This window comes from Vulpes lagopus, chromosome 2, assembly GCF_018345385.1.
Source record: "Vulpes lagopus strain Blue_001 chromosome 2, ASM1834538v1, whole genome shotgun sequence".
In the NCBI taxonomy this organism is placed as follows: Eukaryota; Metazoa; Chordata; class Mammalia; order Carnivora; family Canidae; genus Vulpes; species Vulpes lagopus.
In genome coordinates, this window is record NC_054825.1 from 39,003,617 (window position 1) to 39,017,407 (window position 13,791).

The following is a 13,791-nucleotide window of genomic DNA, read 5'->3' on the forward strand; positions in this document are numbered from 1 at the left end:
GGAAAATTCAAGCACATGGTTTACATCAGATGGAAGAATAAAAAAGTGTTTTGCAATTAATCAAATGTCATCAATATGTGGAATATTTAGGGAGAAGATAGCTATGCACATCAAAATAAATTGTGGACTTGAAAAGAAAGATTTTCATTTTGCTATGAAAGTGCAGAGTTCAAGAGTGGTCTACCAAAGACCCTGTACTACAACTCTTTGGACTGCTTTCGTGGCTAGAATGAAGACAAATAGTGCTCGGAAGTCCTCTACTCCAAGGCCATGCAATTTTTTTTTTCATCTTGATATTTTCATTCCACGCATTGTGTCTGTCAGAGCCTTATTGACCTGCTTGTTCCACAGAGTATAAATGACAGAGTTGAGAAGCAGGGTTACCACTGTGTTCACAAAGGCAGCCTCCCTGTTGGAGTTCATCCTGTTCGTTTGCTTTGGTTTCACATATAGACACATAAAGACACAGCTGCCATACATCAGAGAGGGGACTATGAGGTGAGGTGAGCAGGTGGAGAAAGCTTTCTTTTTCTCCTTGGCTGATGGGAGTTGCAGGATTGTGACTACTATGTTGCTATAGGCAATGATGGTTATGATAAGGGATGTCAAAAGGATAAAGGAAGTGAGGACAAAGGCCAACATATCTGACCTGGTGTCAGAACAGGAGAGATGAATCAGGGGGCCAAGGTCACAGAAAAAATGGGGGATGACATTGGGACCATAGAAGGATAACTGGGAAATATTTACTGGGAAACATTTACTACCAGACAAGTGATGAGAGTGAAGTCCAAAGCACATCAGGCCATGACCAGAAGGAAGCAAGTCTTCAGGTTCATGATGATTGGGTAATGCAGAGGCTTGCAAATGGCCACATACCAATCCTGAGATGTCACTGCTATGAGGAAGAAACCTGCTGCTCCCAGAAATAAAAAGGCAAAGGCTGTATGAAACAGGCAGGAAAGGAAATGGTTTGCTTGCCTCAGAGAAAGATGACTAACAACTTAGGAATAATGGTATTTATGAAACAACACTCCACAAAGGAGAAAATGCTGAGGAAAAAGTACATAGGCATGTGGAGCCGGGCGTCAGCACAGGTGATGGTCATTATGACAACATTGCCTGAAATGGATGCCAGGTATGCCAGCAGGGGCACGAGGAAGAGGATCCTGGATGGCAGGAAATCCCTCCAGGGTGAATTCTTGGACAGTTGTAACATTCTCCATTTCCATGGGCATCTCTTCCCACTATAGCATCACTGCTGGTCTTAAACTAAAATCAGCATGCACAAAGATTTTACAGGAGCACGATTAAGTTATCTGACTAACCAAGAGAGTGGCTAGGCTGAGAGGAATTTGGATTAGCTAGTTGGTTCTGAATCAGAAGGACTTGAGTTCAATACTGGTTCAATACTGAGTTTTAACTCCTGAGAGAAGGGTCATCTTTGGAAAGTTAGTTAGCCTTTGTCAACTTCACTTTCACCTTCTGCAGAATGAAGATGATGGGATCTAACTGTCATGTTCTTGTGAGAATAAGATAAAGCATGTAACTCACTTGGCATATGATGCCAATGATTCCTATGTGTTCCTCAAAGTCTAATTGTAATGTTATTATCATTAATATAATGCTTATATAGAACATCATCTGTATGCATGGCTGTTGACATTGTCATAGTTATACAACACTTACTATTTTTAAAGATTTTATTTATTCATGAGAGGCAGAGAGAGAGAGAGAGAGAGAGAGGCAGAGGGAGGCAGAGGGAGAAGTAGGTTCCATGCAGGGAGCCAGACATGGAAATTGACTGGGTCTCCAGGATCATGCCCTGGGCTGAAGGTAGCGCTAAACTGCTGGGCCACCAGGGCTGCCCACACTTTTTATTTTTTTATAATGTTTCAATTTCTAATAAGGCATAACACTAATATTAGTAATATTCCTTTTGAATATTCCTTTTAGTGATGCCACACATTCTATGGTACAACTTGACATCATCATCATGTGTTGAGGGCTTAAGCATGGTACTATGCTGGTCACTGACATTCAGTATTTTTATTCTGCTTTACAATAATCATGAGCCCCTTCTTCTACAGAAGCAGTAATGGAACCTTATAGAGTTCCAGAGAGTTTAGGTCACATATCTGGGACTTTAGCCTGAATGCCCAAATCCAGAGACCTGCTGTTTAAAAATACAATAATAAAATATTTTTAAATGGAAACAAATTTATTGTTGATTATCTTTCTTACTTAAGTAAGGATTAGCTTTATTTATCTTAATTGTTTCTATCCATACTTAGTATCACTGATGAATTGTTGTTCAATGGATTGAAATGGGACTTAGAAAGGATCTACTTTAACAAAATCACTTTATAGATAAGACTAGAGACCAGAGGATTGTTGTTAGGGGCTGCCTAACAACAGGACATAAATTGTAAATTCAGGATTTGCCATCCCTGTACCCTCTCCAGGACTCATGCTGTCTTGTGAGGAAGGTGGGAATGACAAAATTCATAGGATTATCCCACTTAAGAGGATATGCTGGGCACCTGGAACTCATGCACTCACTCTCAGAACCAAGTTCAGGGAACATTCTTTTCTCTTCAGTCCTCTCAATGAGCAACTTCTCTTATATTGGTGTTTGACTCTAACATCTCAATACTAGGCTAAAAGTCAGCTGTGTGGAATGTGTTACTCTTACTAACCCACCCTGGGCCAGGTCCTCTGAAGAGCTGCTCATGAAATCAAACTGCTCACCTGAGTGGAGCTTCTGCTTCTGTCCTGTTGAACCCAGTAAGTCTACCAAGTCACCAGGGTCCTTAAGGCCAGGCACAAACAACTGTCACCTCATAGGAGGGCAGGACTTCCTCCTCTTACAGCTATTGTCATTCAAGAAATCAAGTTCTTTGGGCTTAATGATCCCATCAAAAGGCGCAGGGTTTCAGACTAGTTAAAAAAGCAGGACCCATCTATTGGCTGTCTAAAAGAGACTCATTTTAGACAGAAGGATACCTACAGCCTGAAAATAAAAGGTTGGAGAAATATTTACCATTCATATGGTCCACAAAAGAAAGCAGGGGTACCCGTCCTTATAACAGATAAACTAAAATTTACCCCGAAGACTGCAGTGAGAGATGAATAGGGACACTATATCATACTCAAAGGATCTATCCAACAAGAGGACTTAACAATCCTCAATATATATGCCCCGAATGTGGGAGCTGCAAAATATATCAATCAATTAATAACCAAAGTTAAGACATACTTAGATAATAATACACTTATACTTGGTGACTTCAATCCAGTGCTTTCTACACTCGATAGGTCTTCTAAGCACAACATCTCCAAAGAAGCGAGAGCTTTAAATGATACACTGGACCAGATGGATTTCACAGATATCTACAGATATCTACATCCAAACTCAACTGAATACACATTCTTCTCAAGTGCACATGGAACTTTCTCCAGAATACACCAAATACTGGGTCACAAATCGGGTCTTAAGCGATACCAAAAGATTGGGATCATCCCCTGCATATTCTCAGACCATAATGCCTTGAAATTAGAACTAAATCACAACAAGAAGTTTGGAAGGACTTCAAACACGTGGAGGTTAAGGACCATTCTGCTAAAAGAAGAAAGGATCAGCCGGGAAATTAAGAAAGAATTAAAAAGATTCATGCAAACTAATGAGAATGAAGATACAACCGTTCAAAATCTTTGGGATGCAGCAAAAGCAGTCCTGAGGGGGAAATACATTGCAATACAAGCATCCATTCAAAAACTGGAAAGAACTCAAATACAAAAGCTAACCTTACACCTAAGGGACCTAGAGAAAAAACGGCAAATAGATCCTACACCCAGCAGAAGAGAGTTAATAAGGAATCGAGCTGAACTCAAACAAATCAGGACCAGAAGAACTGTGGAACAGATCAATAAAACCAGGAGTTGGTTCTTTGAAAGAATTAATAAGGTAGATAAACCATTAGCCAGCCTTATTAAAAAGAAGAGAGAGAAGACTCAGATTAATAAAATCATGAATGAGAAAGGAGAGATCACCACCAACACCAAGGAAATACAAACGATTTTAAAAACATTATGAACAGCTCTATGCCAATAAATTAGGCAATCTAGAAAAAAATGGACGCATTTCTGGAAAGCCACAAAGTACCAAAACTGGAAGAGGAAGAAATAGAAAACCTGAAGAGGCCAATAACCAGGGAGGAAATTGAAGCAGTCATCAAAAACCTCCCAAGACACAAGAGTCCAGGCCCAGATGGCTTCCCAGGGGAATTCTATCAAACGTTGAAAGAAGAAACCATACCTCTTCTACTAAAGCTGTTTGGAAAGATAGAAAGAGATGGAGTACTTCCAAACTTGTTCTATGAGTTTAATTCCAAAACCAAAGACCCCACCAAAAAGGAGAATTATAGACCAATGTCCTTGATGAACATGGATGCAAAAATTCTCAACAAAATACTAGCCGAAAGGATCCAATAGTACATTAAGAAAATTATTCACCATGACCAAGTAGGATTTATTCCCAGGACACAAGGCTGGTTCAACACTTGTAAAACAATCAATGTGATTCATCATATCAGCAAGAGAAAAACCAAGAACCATATGATCCTCTCATTAGACGCAGAGAAAGCATTTAACAAAATGCAGCATCCATTCCTGATCAAAACTCTTCAGACTGTAGGGATAGAGGGAATAGTCCTCAACATCTTAAAAGCCATCTACGAAAAGCCCACAGCAAATATCATTCTCAATGGGGAAGCACTAGGAGCCTTTCCCCTAAGATCAGGAACAAGACAGGGATGTCCACTCTCACCACTGCTATTCAACATAGTACTGGAAGTCCTCGCCTCAGCAATCAGACAACAAAAAGACATTAAAGGCATTCAAATTGGCAAAGAAGAAGTCAAACTCTCCCTCTTCGCCGATGACATGATATTCTACCTAGAAAACCCAAAAGCCTCCACCCCAAGATTGCTAGAACTCATACAGCAATTTGGTAGCGTGGCAGGATACAAAATCAATGCCCAGAAATCAGTGGCATTTCTATACACTAACAATGAGACTGAAGAATGAGAAATTAAGGAGTCAATCCCATTTACAATTGCACCCAAAAGCATAAGATACCTAGGAATAAACTTAACCAAAGAGGTAAAGGATCTATACCCTAAAAACTATAGAACTCTTCTGAAAGAAATTGAGGAAGACACAAAGAGATGGAAACATATTCCATGCTCATGGATTGGCAGAATTAATATTGTGAAAATGTCACTGTTACCCAGAGCAATTTACACATTTAATGCAATCCCTATTAAAATACCATGGACTTTCTTCAGAGAGTTAGAACAAATTATTTTAAGATTTGTGTGGAATCAGAAAAGACCCTGAAAAGTCAGGGGAATTTTTAAAAAGAAAACCATAGCTGGGGGCATCACAATGCCAGATTTCAGGTTGTCCTACAAAGCTGTGGTCATCAAGACAGTGTGGTACTGGCACAAAAACAGACAAATGGATCAATGGAACAGAATAGAGAATCCAGAAGTGGACCCTCAACTTTATGGTCAACTAATATTCGATAAAGCAGGAAAGACTATCCACTGGAAAAAAAAGTCTCTTCAATAAATGGTGCTGGGAAAATTGGACATCCACATGCAGAAGAATGAAACTAGACCACTCTCTTTCACCATACACAAAGATAAACTCAAAATGGATGAAAGATCTAAATGTGAGACAAGATTCCATCAAAATCCTAGAGAAGAACACAGGCAACACCCTTTTTGAACTCAGCCACAGAAACTTCTTGCAAGATACATCCATGAAGGCAAAAGAAACAAAAACAAAAATGAACTATTGGGACTTCATCAAGATAAGAAGCTTTTGCACAGCAAAGGATACAGTCAACAAAACTAAAAGAATGGGAGAAGATATTTGCAAATGACGTATCAGATAAAGGGCTAGTTTCCAAGATCTATAAAGAACTTATTAAACTCAACACCAAAGAAACAAACAATCCAATCATGAAATGGGCAAAAGACATGAACAGAAATCTCACAGAGGAAGACATGGACATGGCCAACACACACATGAGAAAATGCTCCACATCACTTGCCATCAGGGAAATACAAATCAAAACCACAATGAGATACCACCTCACAACAGTGAGAATGGGGAAAATTAACAAGGCAGGAAACCACAAATGTTGGAGAGGATGCGGAGAAAAGGGAACCCTCTTACACTGTTGGTGGGAATGTGAACTGGTGCAGCCACTCTGGAAAACTGTGTGGAGGTTCCTCAAAGAGTTAAAAAGAGACCTGCCCTTCGTCTCAGCAATTGTAATGTTGGGGATTTACCCCAAAGATACAGATGCAATGAAACGCCGGGACACCTGCACCCCGATGTTTCTAGCAGCAATGTCCACAATAGCCACACTGTGGAAGGAGCCTCGATGTCCATCGAAAGATGAATGGATAAAGAAGATGTGGTTTATGTATAAAATGGAATATTAGCCATTAGAAATGACAAATACCCACCATTTGCTTTGACGTGGATGGAACTGAAGGGTATTATGCTGAGTGAAATAAGTCAATCAGAGAAGGACAAACATTTTATGTTCTCATTCATTTGGGAATATAAATAATAGTGAATGGGAATAGAAGGGACGGGAGAAGAAATGGGTAGGAAATATCAGAAAGGGAGACAGAACATAAAGACTCCTAACTCTGGGAAAGGAACTAGGGGTGGTGGAAGGGGAGGAGGGCGGGGGGTGGGGGTGAATGGGTGATGGGCTCTGAGGGGTCACTTGACGGGATGAGCACTGGGTGTTATTCTGTATGTTGGCAAATTGAACACCAATAAAAAATAAATTTATTATTTAAAAAAAAAGAGAAATCAAGTTCTTTCTCTGGGCTGAGGGGAAAGGAGAGTAGAAGAAAATTCATTTGTCACTGCCTATTGTCCCAGAGTGGGGTGAATATGCCTCTCATGTTGCCAGTGGTTTAGGTGGCAAAGCCCTATTTCCACAGCCCAGAATGTTTCATAGCACACACAGCAAGGCTACGTGGCAGCCTAGACTACTGAAACCCCAGAAAGGAGCAGAGATATAAAACAACCTCATTTTGTTGCCCACAGGTCTGAGCTACAGCTGAACTCTCAGACTACATAGGGTTCTGATGAAAGCTCTGGCTCTGCCACCCCCAGGGGGTAAAAGCCCAGTTAACATGCAACATTGCTGCCCACCTTTCTATACCAGTTAAGGGGAACAGGCAGCTTCTTTTACATTCAGCCCTAAGTGCTGCTAAGACAAATGTCCTGATGCAGTGCCTCACCTCATGACATACCTTCTCCAAGACACCTTCTCCTGCACCATGCTCCTTCATCATAACCTCACCCTTCCATGTGAAGAAGCATTCTCATTTTACAGCATCAACAATGAGAAGATGCTGGGTTGCCTGGGTGGCTCAGCAGTTGAGTGTCTGCTTTTGGCCCAGGACATGATCCCGGACTTCCAGGATCGTGTTCCACATTGGGCTCCCTGTGAGAAGCCTGATTCTCCCTGGCTTGCTCCAGAAGTAGAACAAAGCCTCCAATTAACCTGCCTGTATCTGAGAGCCAACAGGACCCAGCATGCATTAGGCCCTTGAGGATGACTGATAGTAAAGCAATGGTTTTACAGAGTGTGTGGTGTGAATGAGAGTGCAGGCATTTGCCACAGGATCTCATCCCAATTCGGTATATAGTTAGTAGGGTTTTCACTCTCTCAGCTTCTCACTGAAGAGAGAAGGAATTGGACCACACATCTAACACATCCCACTTTTCCAGCTTCTGTTAGAAAGACTAGCTTCTCTCCTACCTGTCTCAGGGCACTAACAGGGTTTGGCATACTTTAGTCTCCTGGGGCATACTAAAAACAAAGATTTGGATGACTAAAACAAAGGGTTTGGATGAGCACAAAGATTTGAGAAGTACCCGAATCTCTGGCTGGGTTAATTGGTGAGGTTTATCTCATACACTAAGCTGGTTCATGAGGCTGGGCTGTGAGCATTGGCAGAAGTGGCTGTTTTATCTAATGCATAGAAACCAAAAATACAGGGAACCCCTGCTTTTAGATTAGGCTCATAAATTATCTTCTTTGGAGAAAAAAAGGGATATATAGAGACACAGCTGTCCTTGGAAGATCATGACCCCCAGGACACTTTATAATCATACCCTTCCCAGACATAAAAACTGAAATCATCCAATATTCTTTGACAGTCTAAATCTTCTTCATCAGGTTATGCCTTAAATATTAAGTAATTCTCAAATCAAACAGGAAAGGAATATATGCACTCAAATCAGACCTATGGAAAATCAAATGCATGCCATGTAAATGCTGTATCAGATGTGACAGGAACTACTTCCCACTAGGGCCAGTTGTCTGCAGGCGGGAGCCACTTCCTTCCTGAGACAACAAACACAGTAACTGACCCAATTTTAATTCATTTTTAAAATAACCAATGCACTTGTTCCTTTTAAACTTTCCTAATTATGAGTTTTTTAGTTTTTGCTATATGAAATGTCAACTATAATTTAGCTTAACCTGGAAGTCAGTGGCAGCTCCCATACCTAAAGTCACATTAGGAAAAAATGTCTCTTACATGTAGGGAGAGAATTTGGTAGTGGGATCACCTACCTTTCAGCAATCTATTGGGGTCAGGGCTTCGCAACCTCAATTACAGGGAATAAAACCTCAACACATTTAAAAGTTTTGGGGTACTTAGATGGCTCAGTTGGTTAAGCATCTGCCTTTGGCTCAGATCATGATTCCAGGGTCCTGGGACTGAGCCCTACATAGGGCTCCATGTTCAGCAGGGAGTCTGCTTCTCTCTCTCTTTTTTGTCCCTCTCCCTGTTTGTGCACATATGCTCTTTATCTCTTAAAGGGGAAAGGAGAGAAAATGAGTGAAAATATCAGTGAGGGTGACAAAATATGAGAGACACCTAACTCTGGGAAATGAACAAGGGGTAGTGGAAAGGGAGGTGGGCAAGGGTTTGGTGTGACTGGGTGACGGGCACTGAGGGTGGGCACTTGGTGGGATGAGCACTGGGTGTTATGCTATATGTTGGCAAATTGAACTCCAATAAAAAAAAGAATAAATACAATCTTTTTAAAAATTTTAAGGTTTTACGTTTTATTTATATTTCAAGAAAGAGTTAAAGACAATTTTATTAACATTTGATACAGTGGGAAGATGACAAAGTCAAAGTGCCCATTCTAACCACATGGAGTTACACTGAGCTTTTATACCTCTAAGACCAATAGACCCAAAGAGAGAATAAGCTTACTGCTGACTCATTTACATAAAAGATACAATGAATACAATACCATTAACTTTCTTTAGGCTATTATATTATGACTTTATGTAATTTTCAGAATAATTTGTTACTAAAATTTCAACCATGAATACTTAAAATGGTAATGGTTTCTACCCATTTTTTAAAGTATCAGGAGGCTCAAGCATGAAAATGTACCATAAACAGTAACAATTGTTATCTGATTGGTGACTTTTTTATTCTTAGTCTAAAGACTTTGCATTATGTATGTATACTAAGCTCTCCATAAATATTGTTTGAGCTGAATTCATAAAAGACCACTGAGTAGAAAATTAAGGAAGATATTTTCAGCACAATATAGAGAACTAAGAGGAATTCCCAAATAGTGAAAAGTATTGTATTGTAAAATAGGATAGTGCCCATCTAGATGAAAATTAGCATAAGCTAGATCACCATAGGGAGAGATTCTACAGAAAAGATTTCTGCAATAGTGGGAAATTGAACTACAAGACCAAGAAGATCCACTTACCCTCTAAAGCTCTGTTTACGCAACCTCACCCAGGACAGAGCATCTCTCAAAGCCTGGTGGACCTGCTTGTTCCGCAGAGTATAAATAACAGGGTTGAGCAGCGGGGTCACCACTGTGTTCACAAGCGCAGCCTCCCTGTTGGAGTCCATCCTGTTTGTTTGCTTTGGTTTCACATATATAAAGACACAGCTGCCATACATCAGAGAGAGGACTATGAGGTGAGATGAGCAGGTGGAGAAAGCTTTCTTTTTCTCCTTGGCTGATGGGAGTTGCAGGATTGTGACTACTATGTTGCTATAGGCAATGATGGTTATGATAAGGGATGTCAAAAGGATAAAGGAAGTGAGGACAAAGGCCAACATATCAATAGACCTGGTGTCAGAACAGGAGAGATGAATCAGGGGGCCAAGGTCACAGAAAAAATGGGGGATGACATGGGGACCGCAGAAGGATAACCGGAACACCTTTACTACCAGACCAGTGATGAGAGAGAAGGACAAAGCACAACAGGCCATGACCAGGAGGAAGCAAGTCTTAAGGTTCATGATGGTTGGGTAATGCAGAGGCTTGCAAATGGCCAAGTATCGATCTAAGGACATTACAGCCATGAGGAAGAAAATTATTGACCCATAAAACAGAAAAGAAAAGGCTTGTGTGACACAAGCAGTAAAGGAAATTGTTTGCCTTCCTGAAAGAAAGATGGACAGCAGTTTAGGAATAACTGTGGTGATAAAACAGCATTCAAAGAAGGAGAAAGTGCTAAGTAAAATATACATGGGTGTCTGGAGACGATAATCAACCCAAGTGATGATGATGATCACCATATTTCCTGTGATAGAGGCCACGTATGCCAGCAGATGTACCAGGAAGAAGATGTTTCCCAAGTACTGGATGGTAGGAAACCCTTCCAGAATGAATCCTCGGATTACTGTCTCATTCCTCACCTCCATAGTGATCTTTTCTCTGTCATCAACTCTCTTGGATATGTTAAACTGAAAACATTATCAGCAAAAAATAAAAATTTAATTGATGGCCACTGTTAAAAAATGACTACTTGCTACTACAATTCTGAATAAGGAATCACTTTATATCATTTAAATGCTGTATTATAAATTATTTTGAACTTTTTCTATTATTAAGCTATAAAAATTGAGGGTTTATTGTTTATTTTTGAGGGTAATTTTTATTTTTATTTTTTGTCCTTTTCTGATTGATTTATTTCACTCAGCATAATACCCTCCAGGTCCCCCCACATCAAAGCAAATGGTGGGTATTTGTCATTTCTAATGGCTGAGTAATAATTTTTAATGTGCCACTTTATTTTTTAGAAAATAATATCTTTGGATAGCAGTCTATAAGGTAAACACTGTAACATGAAAATGATTGTTTGCAGGTAACATATAAAACTAATGGATAACAATAAAGGCTGTCATCCCACAGAGAATAATTTTATGAGGTCATAGTGTAAATTTCTAAACTTCAGGTAGGATATGCAATATATAAAACCCTCCAATGTGCTGACTTTAGCACTCTGGAAACAGAAAGTGTAGGGGGAGAAGCCATTTTCTTATTAGCATGTTCCAAACCGGTTATTTTCATGAAGTTGGTTCAGCCTGAGTTATTCACCTAGGACTTTAAAACTGAGCAGAAAACCAAGTTTATCTCAGTGTCTCATAACTACCCAGTCCTTCGGTTTAAGAGAAACCATGTCTAAAGATGAAGGGTGGTGATGACTGGGTTGTTTAGAATCAATGAATAAACATTTAATGAGTACATCAATTTCCCTCCCACTCTACACACCTCTCAGAACAGAAGATTTTCTTTCTGTTTAAGTCATAAATTACCTTTCAGTTTTCTGGGAATTCACAGTTTTCCAGGAATATTTTTGCTACACTGGAAAATTTCAGTATGATGGAATTACACCTATATTCCCATTACAATCACTGGAGGAACATTCATTTTTTTAAAAATGCCAATGTCTAGCTAGAAGCTGGATGAATTGACATGTAATCTTTGAGAAAGGAGTTTGGGCATCTGTTGGAAATCAGTGCTCTACTGAATAAGTCACCATAATTAAATTGTATTTTAATTTTTTGATTTAGTTAAAACTATTACATTAACTATTCATGATTCGCAATACAAACTTAAACATAACCATCGAATTTCATAACAGAAGAGAGTCAGAAAAAAAAGAAGAGAGTCAGGAAATAAAAACAACAAAGGTCACTTTCCTTTGGACCCTGTTGCTAGTCACTTTCGACAACAACCAGTTGCTCCTCACCTTTCAGAGTCAGTGAGAATCATTGCAGTCATAAATGAGAATACATTCACATGCCCTGATAAATATTTACCACCGGGTTATTTACCAATTTACCATCCCCAATGAGGACACACGTGGTCTAAAAGAACAAACCTCTGGAATATTCAGAATTCATTAGAGGAGAAGGAACTTAAATCACAACAGAGTCCCAGAGGACATTTAATTGTTCATATTTGGAAATAAGAAATTTCAGCAGAAACATACCATAATTTCCATTTCACTGCATATGGTAACATACTACCACCATTCTCAATAGCTACGTTGTCCTTTGTACAAGTCCTTAAAGGTATATTTGCCATGAGTGCCCTAGAGTTGCAAAATTTACAAAATACTGAATTATATATGACAAGAAAGACAAGCATATACAACAAAAGACATTTTACAATTTTTTTCTTTTTTTTCCTTTTTAACATGGTATTTTATTTAATGAGGTATAATTTACACACTGTAAAATGTACAAATTCTAGTTACAGGTTGATAATTTTCTACATATGTAAACAGCCATGTAACTACTACCAAACCAAACTATAAAACATTCCCATCTCATCACAAGTCTCCTGTGCCTCTCCCAAGTCAATAGCCCACACCAAGAGAAAACTACTTTTATTTCTGTCATCAAAATTTTCTTTTGCCACTTCTTGAGATTCATTTAAGTGGAACACAGCATATGTCTGGCTTTATTTCCTCAGATTTCCTCAGATTTCCATGCTATCACATGAACCAATGATTTATTCTTTCAGAGTGCTTTGAGGTAGGTCATTATCTATCTATACAACAGTTTTCCACTCTTCCACTGAAGGACATTTGTGTCCTTTCCAGTTCAGGGCTACTATGAATAAAGACATTATAAATATTCTTCTACAAGTCATTTTGAAGACTGCATTTATTCTCTGGAGTATATGGCTTGGAGTGAGAGTACTGAACTGATCATAAAATAGGTCTTAGCATTATAAGAAATCACAAAACAATTTCCAGAATTGGATTTCATTTCTCAATAGCAATTCATGAGTATTTAAAATGCTCCATATTCTCACAAACGTTTGGTCTTATAAGTCATTTTTAATTGGACACAACCTCTGTAAATTGGTTCGGCCATTGCAGAAAACAATATGGAACTTCCTCAAAAAATTAAAAATAGAATTACCATGTGATCCAGAACTCCTACTTCTGGTATATATCCAAAGGAACTGAATAAAGGATATCTGCACTCTCAATGCTTATCACAGCGTTAGTCACAATAGCCAAGATATGAAAATAGCCATTAGTGGTGAATGGGTAAAGAGACGTGATATATAATGTGTAATATTATTCAGCCATGAGAAAGAAGGAAATTCTGACATTTGTGGCACCATGGGTGGTCCTAGAGGACATTAAAGCAGAATGAAATAAGAGAAATATTAATACTATATGATATTTCTTTTTTTTCTTATTAGTCTTGTTAAGAGCTTAACAATTTTGAGTTGTTTCAAAGAACCAACTTTTTCTTTAAACTTTTAGTTCACTATTTCATTGATTCATATACATGTGCATTCATGTTTATATGAATTCAAACTCATCTGCATAATTTAGTTAAACCTCCCTTTTATTTTTCTACCCTTTAAAACTGAATATCTAAATGATTAATT

At 38.9% G+C, this 13,791-nt stretch overlaps 1 protein-coding gene and 1 pseudogene across 1 annotated transcript; both read right to left on the minus strand.

The window, feature by feature from the left end:
• Nucleotides 1–285: 285 nt before the first annotated feature.
• On the minus strand, nucleotides 286–1,229 carry LOC121477004 (annotated as a pseudogene).
• An 8,613-nt stretch (nucleotides 1,230–9,842) lies between these two features.
• Nucleotides 9,843–10,796, minus strand: LOC121484144 (olfactory receptor 6C74-like). Its single transcript, XM_041742968.1, has one exon. It carries the CDS (start codon nucleotides 10,794–10,796, stop codon nucleotides 9,843–9,845), a length of 954 nt encoding a protein of 317 aa, XP_041598902.1.
• Nucleotides 10,797–13,791: the final 2,995 nt, after the last annotated feature.